A 16,292-nucleotide genomic window follows, 5' to 3' on the forward strand; every position below is an offset into this window, starting at 1 on the left:
ATTAAGGGCCCTAAAGAGGTAATATGTTGGGGGAAAAAAGGATGATTAAACACAGTTAAGTCTTAGGACTTTGTAATTACCAGAAAAACCACTTCCTTTTTACCTAGAAACTACTTTCAAGAACAGCAGTACAGGTTACCCTCATCCTCTCAAACCCCAAAACAACAGGAGGGTCAGGGTACATGCTTGATTATTTCTTTGAGAAGAATGATTATAATACATCAACAAGCAGACTATACTTGTACGATTTTAACAGACCATAATACCAATTTCCACAGTGGTGACAGTTAACAATTAGGTTGATCTAGTTATACACTACTGATTTCTGGTTTTCTGGTTAATAAGAAGTATCTCATTAAATCACTTAAATTAGTAATGGAAATCAAAGGAAAGCAGCAACCCAAAAGTTTAAAATAAAAACAAATCAACTGGAAGCCCAAGGCAAACATGCTTGTCTCAAAACCACACAATTTCCAGAACCACATTCTCAAGATAAGACTATAACCTTCTAAAACAATCCTTACAAGCTAATTAGTAAACCTTTGAGAGTTTAAGATACAGGAAAATCACTTGCTGCGAGTTATATATATTCCAGAAATGTCAGCATATTTGAAAAATTCTGGAGATAGGTTGCTCCATGTTTTAAGCTTGACCAAAATAAACCTTTACATAAAACATCAAACAATTTGTAGGCTGCACACACTGAGGATCCAGGAGGTCAGGAGAAAAGAAGCTAAAGCAGTAATACAGAGAGTCAGGTTGTTACAAAGATCAGCACACTGTTGTCCTATCTTTCTTTCCTAAAGTCTGATGTCAATTTGTACAGTAAGGACTTCTCAAGATAAAGGATTTAAAAACAAAACACAACCAGTTCCCTAACTATTAAGAAAGAGGAGTCTTAACTAGTACATGGATTTAGAATTCATTAGTATCAATTATCTTGAGAACAGTACATTGAAGATAGGATATCTTCTTTAAAATGGATTCTCCTCCAGTACTTTAGGCTGCTAAGGCACCTGGAGCCTGGAGGTTCTCAATGGTTCTTTTTGCCAGGGTATAGCTTAAGGTGGGAAAAATGGACTAATTCACAAACATAAATAACCTTTAAAGATGGCAATATAAATAAGTTTTGTGGCAACCAAAGAATACTTTTTCAATAGCTGTTTGTCAGGTGAGATACAGCAAAGCATTCATTATGAATAACCCCTTACAGGAGAACTGATAAATACAAAGAATCTTGTGGTCCTTGGGTAGATAAAAGGGAAAAGATGAAATAGGTCTCACAGAAAGTCAGAGAAAAGGCAAGGCAGGCCTACAGAGATGTAAGGTAAGTCTAAAAATAAAAACTAAAAGACACAACTATTGAAAGTATAGGACAATGAGAAAGCAAGTCTAGATTAAAGTTCCATAAGGGAGTTAAGATTAAAAGAACCCCCACAAGCTAAAAAGGGACATATTCAAGGGAAAAGAACTAGAGCTGGTACTATGCATCATAACATCTTGAGACTGAATAACGTTTCAATGGGGACCCACCAGTTCATGTCATAAAATCACATTTTTTTTTGCCACCAAAAGAGCAGGAGAAAACATCAGAACAATCAAGTATCTGGTACTCTTTGTTGCCATGAAAAAGAAAAGAAAACCCCACTCATTTTAGCAATTTTAAATGCTTATTTTTATTTACTGCTAACTGTGCAAAGGACACCAATTCAATACTGTGCAGTAAAACAGTTACATAAATCCAATATCAAAGAGCATACGGAATAAATCTAAAGCAGAGCACCATGTGCCTTCAAAACTGATTAATATCACAGAACATAACTGAGTTCAGACAATTCTTAAGAAACCTGAAAAACTCTCATTTAATATTTAGTTATCCAGAAGCAAATGTTCATATTTTTATTTTCTAGAAAAAAGTCGAGTTATTCCAATTTTGCATGGTTTAATATGATGTGTGACATCTGAACCAAGGAAATAGTTTGTAGGATTTATTCCTTTTATCAACTGGAACCATCAGCTAATACAAAGTTGACAAGCTGGCTGACAGGAAAAGAGCTGATGAAATATGTTCAATATGGGGTTAGCCTGTACATCCATCTCAATTTCTTTATCCACAACCCAAAGTAATATTCCTTTATTTAAAGTAGTATTTTAAATCAAAAGATAAAATAATCTTAAAGACAGATAAGATACAACAGTAATCACCCTAGCCATCTAAATCACTTAAACACTAACATAAAACACTTTTTAAAAACCAAAACAGCAAAGAATGGCAGTGCAAGAGTACTTCATACTGCTCAATCTTACATATTCTGAGGTAGGTAATGAGAGGCTGAGGGAGGTGAAGCAATATAGCCAACTGGCCCAGGATTCATAGCACCATGAATTTGAGAAGAACCACCATATGCTGCACCAACTGGATGCCAAGGGGCAACATAGGGATAATCTGGCACAACAGGAAGACAGGAATCAAAACCTGGCAAAGGTGGTGGCCCATAGGGATCTGACATCATTGGATAATAGACGGCTCCATGAGGGACAGATGCAGGGTCAGCATTTGGAAAAGTACCTGAAACAAAGAATGCATAATATAGTACACACTTTATATACAAAGATTTACTAAAACATAACACAAATGGATGTTCAGGTAAAAGTGAAACTTAGCACTAACTATAGGAAAGATCCGCAGCAAATGTGGCAAGAATACTTTTTTTAAAAATTAATTAATTAAATAATTAATTAGAGAGGGAAAAGAGGTGGGGAAGGAGCAGAGACAGAGGGGAAGAACCTCAAGCAGGCTCCATGCCTAGCACGGAGCCCAACGCAGGGTTCGATCTCTTTGACCCTGAGATCATGACCTGAGCAAAAATCAAGAGCTGGAAGCTTAGCCGGCTGAGCCATCCAGGCATCCCAGAGCACCTTTGATATGAACATTAATGACTAAAGCAGGCTGCTAGAAGATTATATGAAAATTTTCTAATTATAAAAATTGAAATATATGTGTGTGTATAATGGGTCAAATGTAGTCTACCTAGAGATAGCTATCTTTCTGGGATGATTTAGGTACCTACAGACTAAATACATACAAAAACATTCTCTAGAGTCCTTCTAGTCACTTAAGTTCTCATAAGGGTAATTCCCAATTAAGTCATCCAATAGTTTCCCCACTGTGACACATATTTTCCAAATAACCATTATGTATTACTTTAGCAATTAAAAACTCTGGTGTGTATACAATCTGGTCTATACTTGAAGGTTCTGAAGAGCATCCTAAAGACCAAACATTTAATGCTGAATGTCATTAAGATCCTGGCATTGCTTTAATTTTACACCACTTTTGCTACCATGAGTCAGTTTTAGTGAAAACAGATGTAGTTCTGTCCTTGCTATAGTGACTATGTAAATAATAAAAAGGAGTCCTTCATTACCTGGGATTATGTAGATGAGCAAACTCTGTGGAATGAAGACTGCCACTGTCTCATGGTTTACAATTAAAAATAGTTAATCATATTTCAGTATGTATGATACTTTAGGAATAGTCCCCATTTTGTCACACAGAATATTGCATACAATTATTCAAAGATAAATATTTAGTAAAAGTAAGAACTTTTAAAGATTTTATTTATTTATTTGACAGAGAGAGAGGTATCACAAGTAGGCAGAGAGGCAGACAGAGAGAGAGGGAGAAGCAGGCTCCCTGCTGAGCAGAGAGCCGGATGCGGGGCTCGATCCCAGGACCCTGAGATCATGACCTGAGCGGAAGGCAGAGGCTTAACTCTGAGCCACCCAGGCGCCCCAAGAACGTTTTTGATTAAACCCAAAAGTTACTGATATCTTCATATCATGACTATATATGGTAGTGAAGGCACTGTTTAGTGATCCTCCCTTGATTTGTGCTTGGGTGGCAGCAGTTTTACTACTAATGATTTTTGAATCCCCAATGCAAAATGTGACAGTGAAGAGACAAATAAAATCTCTAAGATATGTGTAATATATGATGAATACTTTTGGCTTCATGGATCCCATACAAAGGTCTCAAGAACTTCAAGGGTCCACATACCATGTTTAAAAAAACATGAGCCTAGTGGAGCCTGAGTGGTGCCTGAGTGGCTCAGTCAGTTAAGTGTCCGACTCTTGAATTCAGCTCACGTCATCATCTCAGGGTCGTGATATTGAGCCCTGCATCAGGGTCTGCACTAAGCGCAGAGCCTATTTAGGATTCTCTACCTCCCTCTGTCCCTCCATCCCTGCTCATACTCACTCTCTAAGACAAACAAGAAAACATGGGTCTAGAATATGGACCAAATGAGATATCTGAAGGTTATTATTAAATTACACATAATAAAGTCCAATTGTCCTTCTTGCAGGCACTCTCATTACATACTCACCATTTGTTGTTGCTTCCACCTGTGTGCCTTCTGGTCTCCCCACCTCACCATACAACTGAGGAACTGTCTGCTCTACCAGAGGAGATGGCTCCGAATAGACTGGATAATTCTCTACATGAAGATGTTGCTGCTGCTGCATCTGTGGCACATAGACCATGGAGTGCCAGTAGTTGTGGTGATAGCACTTGGGTGAGAAAGAAAGAAACACTTTACTATCTCTTTTCTTAAAGTAGTACAGAGTTCCTCACTTAAAAAAAAGAAAGTTGGGCTATGATTTTCAGGTAGCGTAGCATTTTTGACCTAAAAGAACATTTGGAAAATCTTCTCTACTACAACTTTAAGACCATTTGCAGCATCTGTATCTCCTATTTGAATACATGAATTCTTTTAAGAAGGCATCCTAAGGAAATTACAGATATACACAATGATCTGTATAACAAGATGTCTTTCCTAGCATTATTTTAAAAAAAAAATAGAGTGGAATATGTTACAGGGATGAAAGGTACAGCATAAGACATATATAACCCATGGTACTGTAATAGCGTTGTATGGTGACAGATGCCTATATATGTGGTAAGCACAGCATAGTGTATACTTATAAAATCACTACACTGTACACCTGAAACTAATGTAACATTGTATGTTAACTAAAAAAACAAGAGTGAACCACCCAAATATTCAACAGTAGGGAACTGGATGAATTATGACATACCCGTGATGGGATACAATACAGGAAATTAAAGAAATTATGTTGTTAAATATTTAAGGAAAAAATGCTCATATTGTTAACTTAAAAAAATTACAGAGCCCATCAAATATTTTGTAAAAGAGATAAATGAGCTATAAGGAAATGTATCAGTGTATAGTGGTTGTACATAGGATTTCAATTTTCTTTATACTTTAGTTCACAAGTACTATAATGAATGCTATTACTGCTATTAGTTTTAATATAAAATGCTTTATACATCTAATATGACTAACAATGTTTCCACATGTAATTGTAATAAACTAACATAACTGAAGGTGCAAGTAGTTTATATTTTCAATTCTTGAAACTGCATTTGGGAAATAGTCTCAAAGAACAAAAAACCTATTCACTATTCTTAATTTATAAATATGTGCCAGCTGGAGAAGATAGTTTTCTGGAAATGAAATGCCCAACATTTTAGTGAAGTAAGTGTCTGGGAATACGAACTAATCTAAGCATTATCCAGGAGTCTGTCTAGTTTACTAATATCTGCCAAATCTTAAAATCCATCATTGCATTTTAGGAAATATGCCATCTTGTTATATCAGAAGTCAGGTGTATTTCAGGGGGAAATGACGTCTGAAAGAGTAAAATAAAAGAGCTCTTACCTGAAATTAGAGACACTTTTCAGGGTATTAAGGTATTTGTCAGTACCCCACCCTTCTACATTTCAGGGGAGTGGTGAAAATCAATGTTTGTTAAATATTTATGAACACATAACTGCTTTAAAAATAATAGAGCCCTTTAATATCTTTGAATCAGTCCAATTACTTTTCATATAACATGTAGAAACAACCATAAAAATGTTTCAGGCAAGACAAATGATCCATTTATTACTGAAACAGAAAAACACAGCGAAGGGTTGGCATATATATGATGCTAAATATGGAGGTCAATAAATGCTTAAGTTGTGTTGCTTAGAGCCCCCACTTGCCATAATTTAACAATTATTTTATAAGAGGAACTGAAGCACTGGGAGGGTCACGTACAAAACTGATTTATATCATCTTCAGAATTGTCTTATAAAGACAACTTTTAGGGGCGCCTGGGTGGCTCAGTGGGTTAAGCCTCTGCCTTCAGCTCAGGTCATGATCCCAGGGTCCTGGGATCGAGCCCCACATCGGGTTCTCTGCTTGGTGGGGAGGCTGCTTCCTCCTCTCTCTCTGCCTGTCTCTCTGCCTACTTGTGATCTATCTGTCAAATAAATAAAATCTTAAAAAAAAAAAAGACAACTTTTAGGCTCCTCACAGTGTTCGTGGCTTTTAAGTTAGAGTCTGATTATCAAACCAGCTTACATTTTTAATCTAGAGTTTGTCAAAGCAATTTTATCATGACTTACCTGCAATCCCAGATTGAAATAGTACTGCAAAACTTTTGTATCTAAAATTAAAAATCTTAATTTTAAAAACTAGAAGACATAAGCAATTAGAACTACCACTTAAGAGCCTTTTTGAGTATTAGTTATAAATCTAGTCTTCCTGCATCAACATCACCCTCAATTCTACCTTACAGTAAATGACCACTTACCTGCCACTACAGGTAAGATCATTTTCTGATGCAAGGTTTAATTACCAAATACATATTTTATTTCTAGTCTTAATATTGGGCAAATACTACTCTGCTAATATTTAGAAAGAATCCAGTAAAGCCATTTTCTTGCTCCTCTCAAGAGTAAAATCAAGACTTTATTCTTGAGACAAGCAATTTAGTACATAACCAATCATAATGGTCTTCTGTTAATGGAGCTACTACACAGTACAAACTCATACTCTACTAATGCCATGATTAATGTTGCCTAATAATGTAACTAGCACTGTATGAAACAATTCACCTCACTTTTACTTAACATGACTAACATACCATACCGCTAGAACTCCAAAAAGAGGAGGCAGTTAAGAAAGGTAACTCAAAATAGTTTATATCCTAAGGTGATAAAAACTTCTCCATAGAACTTAACATATTTCATAATAAAAACTAGATGTATGAGAGAAGAGGGAATACTTGTAGCATTCTAATTGTATCTCTAAATGTGTTTTTATTGATTGGCCTGGGATCTATACATTCTTCTAAGTAACTTGAGTCCCACTAACAAACTTCAAGTAAACCCCTCTTTCTTAAATTGGAGACCTCTGATATGTAGAAATATATTTACTACCATTTTAAAACAGTCAACTTTTATATTTTGAACCATTATGTGGGAGTACAAAGACTCCACAGTAAATAGGAGTATAGGAGTATAAAGGCTAAACTAAAGAATATCAAAAGATAATAGCAGGAAGCAAATTCACAAATGGCACAGTATTCCATTCCTTGATGTGTGTATGTATGTTCACACAGAATTTGTATACAAATGGCCACAGCAGTATTATTCATAGCAGCAAAAAGGAGAAAACAATGCACTTGTGCATCAACTAATAGATAATATAACTAATAGATAATAAAATGTGACATACCTATACAATGGAATATTATTCAGCTTTAAGAAAGAAGTACAGATACATGCTATAACATGGATGAACCTTGAAAATATCATGCCAAGTGAAAGAAGCCAGTCACAAAAGACCACATATTGCATGATTCATATATGTCAAATGTCCAGAATAGCCAAATCTTTAGACACACAAAGCAGAAGAATGGTAGCCCAGGGGAATGAGAAATGACTGCTAATGGGTACAGGGTTTCTTTCTGGGGTGATGAAAATGTTCTAGAAATAGTGGTGATGATTGCACATATTTGTGAATATACGAAAAACCACTGAATTGTATACTTCAAATGGGTGTCTTTTATAGTATGTGAATTAGATCTCAAGCTATTTAAAAAAAGGAGCACAGAAAGGGACTATATAAAAACTCAAAAACATCACTTTGAAATATAATGGAAGAGATCATGAAAATAACCAGATTTTAACAGAAAGATGGGAGACTGGAGGGGGAAGAATTTGAGTAGATCACATGTCAGAAAATGTTTAGAAGTAAAATAATCAGGTGCAGAATTCTTACAAAACTAGAAAGAGATAAGGGGCGCCTGGGTGGCTCAGTCAGTTAAACATCTAACTTCGGCCCAGGTCATGATTGCAGGGTCCTTGGATCAAGCCCTGCATTGGGGTCCCTGCTCATCAGGGAGTCTACTTCTCCCTCTGTCCTCCCCGTGCTTGTACTCTCTTTCTCAAATAAATAAAATCTTTTTAAAAAAGCAGAAAAAGATACAACTTTGGAAAAATGACCAGCAGTTCCTTGTACAACTAAACACACACCTTTCTATGACCCATAAATTCCACTCCTGAGTACTGCCCAAAGGTAATGAAAACATAGGTTCATAAAGACTTTTTCTAAGAATATTCACAGCCTTATTCACAAAAGCCCCAAAATGTAAATACCCCAGATATCTACCAACAAAAGAATGAACAGGAATTTTTAAATATTTTTTTTTATTTGGGGAGTGCATGGGTGGCTGAGTCAGTAAGTGTCTGCCTTCGGATCAGGTCATGACCCCAGGGTCCTGGGATCGAGCCCTGCCTCAGGTTCCCTGCTCAGCAGGAAGACTGCTTCTCCTTCTCCCACTCCCCCAACTTGTGTTCCCTCTCTCTCTGTGTCTATCAAATAAATAAATAAAAACAAAATCTTTTTAAGTTTTTTTTTTTTAAATTTGAGAGGGCAAGAGAGAGAGCATGAGCTGGGGGAGAGACAGAGGCAGGCTCCCCACTGAGCAAGGAGCCCAACATACAGCAGGACCCTGGGATCATGACCTGAGCCAAAGGCAGACGCTTAATGGACTGAGCCACTCAGGTGCCCCTAAATGGGAATTTTTATACAATGAAATACTGAGCAATAACAGCTAATGGACTACTGATACATGCAATGATATGGAAGAATACCAAAAATATGAGGCTGAGTTTAAAAAGCCTACCATAACAAGTATATACTGTATATTTATATGAAATTTAAAAACAAGTGAAACTGACAAAAAAAAATCAAACAGTGAATACCTCTTGAGGGTAAGTAGAGGCGGGGGTAGAAAAAGACTGGGAAGGGGCATGAGTTAACAGTGAGATAATGATATTATTTTATATTTTGATGGGGATTTGGGTTACGCAAAGGTGCATCTACTCATTTCTCAAAACGCAGCAAGTATACATTTAAGATTTGTACATTATAGCTTTACATCAAAAGAAAAAAATAAACTCCAAACTCTAGTTAATGATATGTATGCTGAAGGGTTTTTTAAAATTATTTTTCTATTAACATATTATTTGCCCCAGGGGTACAGGTCTGTGCATCATCAGGCTTACACATTTCACAGCACTCACTGGTGAACAGCACATACCCTCCCCAAAGTCCATAACCCAGTCAACCTATCCCTAACCCCCACCCCCCAGCAACCCTATTTGTTCGTGAGATTAAGAGTCTCTTATGGTTTGTCTCCCTCCCAACCCCATCTCATTTCATTTTTTCCCTCCTTAACCCCAATGAGCCCCCCACCCTGCCTCTCAAATTCCTCATATCGGAAAGGTCATATGGTATATGCTGAAGTTTTTATGGTGAAGAATGTTGATGTCTGCAATTTACTTTGGAATGCACCAAAATTGAAATGGATGACTTGATGGACAAGGAGATGGATGGAAGGAAAGACAGGCAGATCTGGGATAAAGCAAGTACAGTTAATGGATAGAATCTAAGGTGTGAATACATGACTATTCATATTGAAATTCAAGTTTCATGTATAGTATATTTGAACATTTTCTTTCTTTTTTTTTTTAAAAGAATTTATTTATTTGAGAGAGAGAGAGAGACAGGTAGTGAGAGAGCACGATGAGCACAGAAGAGAGGGAGAAGCAGGCTCCCCACTTAGCTGAGAACCTGACATGGGGCTCCATCCCAGGACCCCAGGATCATGACCTGAGCCAAAAGCAGATGTTTAACCTATTGAACCACCCAGGTGCCCCTGGTTTTTTCAAAATGAAATGTTGGGAAATGCAAAATCACCATTATGTCCTCACAGAGTAGATCTTGTCCTCACAGAGTAGATCTTGAGCAGGGATAGGTAAGTGAGAGAAGAAGAGTGAAGGGATTAGGGTTTAGATACTGGGTAAATCAAGCGGAAATGAAGCAGTATTAACAAAACAGAAAGCCAAGGAGTCAGTGTTTTGCCTGGCCTGGAACGAAGAAAGGGAGATAAAAGATGAGTAATTTCATTAAAGACAGAGTTTGAAATGAAAGAAAAAAAGCCAAGTGAAAATGTCTACAAAGTAGCTAGGGGTAAGTAACTAATTTCAGAGGCCAGGACCAGATAGATTTATGAATCATGTATATAAAGATGATAATGAAGTTGTAAGGTAGAGAAAAAGAACAGCATGGAATTAAAGATTTTGGTTACTATGCAGGAGTTAAAAAATAAAAATAGAGAAGCAGCTAGAAAAATCAGAGAATTTTACAGCAAAGAAGTACAAACAAGCTACAAACAACTTTCAACTACAATTCTCTTGAGAGACACTGCCAAACTGAGGAGTAACAAAGAACTTTCAATGGAAAGCTATTTCTTAGCTTAATTAAAACATACCACGATTAAAATCTGAAGCCAATCAGACCAATTCCTCAAAAAAAAAAAAAAACTTCTCAAACTTCAAAATTCACTTGGAATCCTAAATATCAAAGGCTATAACAATTTCATACACTTATGGTAGGAATTTAAGAAATGGAGAAATTTTGGTATCAATTCCTGCTTTTCAAAAAAAAAAAAAGGTAGTTGAGAGAACAAAGAGAAAATGTTCCAGACAGACCTGTAGCTATCCAAAAAAACATCCACTTCTTGACTATGGAGAAGTTTTTTATCAGCTTTCAGTTCCTTCTTTTTTTAGTCATTTACCTGGCATTATGCTCTCAGGTCAATTTCCATTTGGGCCCTACCCCTAGTAGACAATGAGAAAGAGATATGCTCTAAAAAAAAAAACAAAAAACTTCAGACTAAATAACCCTCACACAAGTCTCAGAATCTCCTTACCTTGAGGCAGATCACTGCCGCTTGGATCACAGGAATAAGGTGGAGGTGGTGGTGGTAAGTTTGAAGCCTCTCCCACCTCAAGAGGAGGAGGTGGAGGTGGTAAAGAACCAGCAGCAGCAGGAATAGGAGCAGAAAGGTATGGGTAAGATGGTGAAGCAATCACTAAAAAAAAAGAAAAGAAAACAACAAAGTAGCAAATGCACAACTGTAACACCTTATAAGCAGTAGTTCATCTTCTACTTTTGTGTCCCCAATATGGTCAAACAATTCTAATTCTTATGGTTTGACTTAAAAATTTGGAAGGTGAATTGCCCACATTCTTAGACATGCCAGTTGAAACTGGGAGCTCATTACAGGTTATTTTGAGTTAAAGTAATTACTTGAAATTAAAAGGAAAAAACTGGAAGTTGCACTTTTGACCATCAAGACTTTAAAAAAATATCAGCTAACAAGTACATAAATGAAATACCATTAAAGTAAAATTTTTACTTAGCTTAACACAAAGTTAAGGATGTTTTCAGCCATCTGCCATCCTTAGTCAAATCACAATATGTAGAAGCTAATAAGAGAGACTAAGTTACACAGATCACAGATTTAAGTAATCCTTGAAGGTTTCTACTTCATAGTATCACTGGAATATCGGGCATTCTAAACCATGACAGTTCCAATTCTAAGGTAACACAGGCTAGATGAAATATTTTGTCCCTTTGACTTTCTGAATACCTGTGACTATAGTAAAAACAATATTCATTCAGGAGTTTCAATTTTTGATGTAAGAAATTCAAATATAATTATGTTTAAATATGAATACATTCTTCCTCTATGAAGATAAAGGAAATGAAACAGTTCCAACATAGTAAAAATAAGTATCTCCTATACACATACCAGATAAATTTGTTAGATTTGATGATACAACCATTCAATTCAATGATTTTAGCCAACTTAGACATTTAAGTACTGAATTTATTGTGTTACCTGCACTATAATTTTAACCCTGAGAAGTAGAGAAACCTTAGTCTCATTGTTCAATAAAGATTTAAGTTCAGAGTTGAAGAACACTTAAGTTTAGTACAGGAACAGTGAACATAAGCTGAATTTGTTATTCTGATAATTTAGCAAGGAGAATTTAAGGTCAAGTATTAGAAATAATCCTTGTTTTTATTCACCAACATAAATACTTACAATATACTTACTATAGCCTTTATACTTTATATAGCTTTATATATATATATATATATATATATATATATATATATATATATACTTTTTATAGCCTTTATACTATAGCCTTTATACAGGCTAACAGTGATAGTGGATGTCTTAGGGTGATTTAAAACTTGGATAAACAACTCTACACCTTGTCCAGTCTCAGAAATGGGCACCAAAAAATGATTCTTACTGTATCTAAATTAAACAGTAAAATTTTAAAACATGCTCAACAGTTTTTGGAGTTTTGTCATGTATGTAGAAATCTCCACTTTCACAGATTTAGAAGAGGCATTTAATTTTTAGAATTTATCTCCAAATATTCAGAAGGCTTTATAAATTTGTTTTCTATAAAGTAATGGCTTTTTCAACAAAGCTCCACTTATATTCCTTTTAAACTAGCATTCAAATCACACCATTTAAAAAAAATAAATTAGGAATTACCTAAAGATAGCAGAATGTGATTATGATCACTAGGAAAAAACCAACTACTAGACATGGAGAGCTAAGTAAGTTCTCATAGGCCTGAGAGAATCCAGAGCAGAAGAAATTTGGAGATTATTTTATCTGAACTCACCTTCCCTGAAAATGCATATTATAGTACATCCCCAAAGAAAAAGCTTTTATAATTTCCCAATGTTCTAGACATACATGAGCATCACATTTATAAACTTAACAGGGCTCTATGGGTTTAACAGAATTTAAGGGATAGCTCCAAAACAATACAAACTTCCCTAAAATATTAATGGAAACAAACGTAGTACATTCAAAATGCTTATTTCCCCTGTTTACGAAGCTACAGTCTGTTTCAAGACGTTTCAGAAGAGCATATGAATATACAAAGTAAGGTGTGACTTCTCTACACATCAAAGGGCTGGGTGGGGACTTAGGTGCAGTGAGGTGCAAAATTCAAGGGGCCACCAAAAAATCCATTATGAGTAAAATATCAAAGTTCTAAATGAAGACAGGATCCAAGCCTGCACTTGCATGATCCAAAGAGTTCCTCACTCAACTCACCCTAAGCCTGGCCCACAGACCCTGTCTTTATTTAAAATTTTGATCCTTTGTTCACCATGGATTTTTGGGGGAGGATTACTCTTGGTTTTAAAAAATTACATTAGGGGCACCTGGTTAAGCATCCAACTCTTTTTAAGATTTTATTTATTTATTTCAGAAAGAGAGAGAGAGCTTGCACACACATGTAGGGGGAGGAGCAGAGGGAGATGCAGACTCCCTGCTTAGCAGGGAGCCCACTATGGGGCTCAGTGCCAGGACTTCAGGATCATGACTTGAGCCAAAGGCAGACAGTGGACAGAGCCACCCAGGCAACCCAAGCATCCAACTCTTGATATCCCTCAGGTGATCTCAGGGTTTTGAGATCGAGCCCCGCATCGGGCTCTGTGTTGGGCATGGAGACTGCTCAAAATTTTCTTTCTCCTTCTCCCTCTGTCCCCCTACTCCCTGACCTGGCTCCTATGTATATACACGTTCTAAGAAAAATAAAGTACATTAAAGTTTTATTTACCTTGATTACTGTGGTTTTTTGGCACTCTTAAATTTTCACTAGTCTTGGCCCTGACAAAAGCCTTGGGAACAGTTACCAAAGCTCAGGTAACAGTATTTAATGCCTATGAGGAGATTCATATTAAAGGCAATCATCACATCTAATCACCTGGCAGGTAAGTGACTTCATAATGGAGGATGGGTTGGGGCTGCCAGAGAGACACATGAATAACACAATGGGAAACATGAGCTGTTTCATCTAGAGGAGTGAAAGGAATGTTAAAGACCGATTAAATGGCAGCCATGACCTAGTAGAGTTACAGCTGAGGTTGATAAGCGACTCAAAGAACAAGAAGTAAAATACATTTTTAGAAGTATCTATACAGAACACAACCTGGCATTTAAATGGCAAGCTTTCAAGGACTACATAAATGAGGTACTCCAATGCTTGATTCACCTGTCATTTCATCTTATGCTCAGTAGTCTCCAAAGCAGACATGTAATACTTTTCCTTGCAATTAGCACAAAGCAGTAAAACCAGGGTCTACAATAACACTTTCAGTGCAAACTTTCTATACTCATTAATGAACATATATTGAATGTTTTTACTCTAGGAACTAGGCTAAGCACTTAATTTTTAAATTATAAGTGAATCAGATACAGAGAGAAAATCACAACAAATTGTTTTAAGGTGGACACTATCCAGGCCAAGAAATAAAACTCTGTCAGTCACTCCAGAAAACAAGTTTGTGTCCTATCCCAATTACAACCCTCCTTCCCACCGTAATTTAACCATTACCCTGACTTTCACAGTAATCACTCGTTTGTGGTTTTAAGAGTTTTGACCTCCAAATGTGCATCCCTAGGTAGCTTTTAAAAGTTGACGTCTTGAATCTCTTTTACTATTGGTCTTTTCTCCATCTCTGTCATCTCCTTTCAGTTTTTCTTTTGAAAAATCTGGGCCTTTTGACCTACTGATTTTCCCACAGTCTTTAATTTTCCTGATGATATAGTCACGGTGTTTCAATATGTTCTTCTGTTATTTCCTGCAAATAGGCAGCTAGATCCAGGAGACTGATCAGACTCGGGATTGATTTAACACATCTATAGATAATGTTTCTGTAATCTTCACAGCTAACTGCTATTTAATACCTATTCAGTAAGGACTGCAAAATAATTATCCTCACTGATTAGAACACTAATATACAGAAACTTCCTTTCATCTACTTGGTTACCCAGTGGTACAGTTCATATAAGGTAGGCAGGACAAAGGCTTTATTCGTTCACTTTATTTTCCAGTTAGGATAATGAACTGGCTTATTTCTCCTAAGGTGACCAATTTTTAAAATATCATTAAGAACTTTTAAATCCAACATATTTGATATGTTCCAGTCTGCTGTAATTATCATTGTTGAGACTCAAACTGCTCTATCTTTGGCCAATAGGAACCTCTTCAAGATGGCTCCTGAGTTCTTTTGACATGGCCCCAGGAGTCTAATAGCTTCTTCACTCTCTGGTATGACAAAATGATATAGGCTCATCTCGAACATTTCCTGCCCAGACCTGGAATCAGCAGCCATTTCTCCACAAAGCTGCTTGAGAAATGTATTTCAAGACCACAAAATGAGTGCTAAGAATATTCATTGTTTCTAGGTCTTTTCAGTGGACAGAGCTGGGAAACATACACATATATTTAACGATAAAACACCAGAAGTTATATTGATACTTCCAATTCAAATTTGAGACCATAAAAGCTTTTCTTTAGCCTTATTATATCCATATTATCTTTCTTCCATAGTTAGACTCCTGGTTTGCAAGGGCACAAGGAGATAAAATTAGAATATCCCATACTCATTTGTTTTAGGCGACATTACACAGTCTCAGAATAACAATCTGATTATCTAGATAAAAGAATCTCATGTAATTACTGAAACGATTAAAAAATTCTTGGCACATGGTCTCTCAACTCTATTTCAAAGAATAGCCATACAATATCTACATTGTCCAAACGTAAGGTTATTGCTACTATACAGTGTATTCTCCACCTCTTAACCCTCATTGTCTTAACTCTTAAGGTAATTATAGATTTAAAACTTACCATTAGGTCTTATGTTGATGTCTTTGTTTTGGTAATCTAAAAATCAACTCATTCTCTGGTACACTGATGTCCATCTAATACAACTTTCCGTGACAGAAGAAATATTCCATATCTGTGCTGTCCAAGACACTAGCCACTGGCCACATGTGGCTTTAAGCACCTAGCATGTGGCTGGTGCAAGTGAACAACTGAAGATTTTATTTAACTGTAATTAATTAAAACTTAAATTGTCGTATGTGGCTAGTGATTACCTTATTTGACAGCACAGTTTTAGCAGATTCTTCAGGAAGGGCTCAGGCAAGTAATATTCTCTGAATTCCTACTGCCTTTTAGGCTTGAAAATCAGTTTTGG

General features: G+C 36.3%; 1 protein-coding gene across 1 annotated transcript in view; it reads right to left on the reverse strand.

The window, feature by feature from the left end:
• Window positions 1–1,656: 1,656 nt before the first annotated feature.
• The window catches only part of ALG13 (ALG13 UDP-N-acetylglucosaminyltransferase subunit), a 65,347-nt gene continuing 50,711 nt past the window's right edge, over window positions 1,657–16,292 (reverse strand). The window contains 4 exon segments of the mRNA XM_044235122.1: window positions 1,657–2,569; window positions 4,389–4,572; window positions 6,476–6,516; window positions 11,134–11,295. Of these exon segments, the coding sequence (XP_044091057.1) occupies window positions 2,304–2,569; window positions 4,389–4,572; window positions 6,476–6,516; window positions 11,134–11,295 (653 nt within the window). The 3' untranslated portion in view covers window positions 1,657–2,303.

The sequence above is a fragment of the Neovison vison genome, chromosome X (genome assembly GCF_020171115.1).
Source record: "Neovison vison isolate M4711 chromosome X, ASM_NN_V1, whole genome shotgun sequence".
In the NCBI taxonomy this organism is placed as follows: Eukaryota; Metazoa; Chordata; class Mammalia; order Carnivora; family Mustelidae; genus Neogale; species Neogale vison.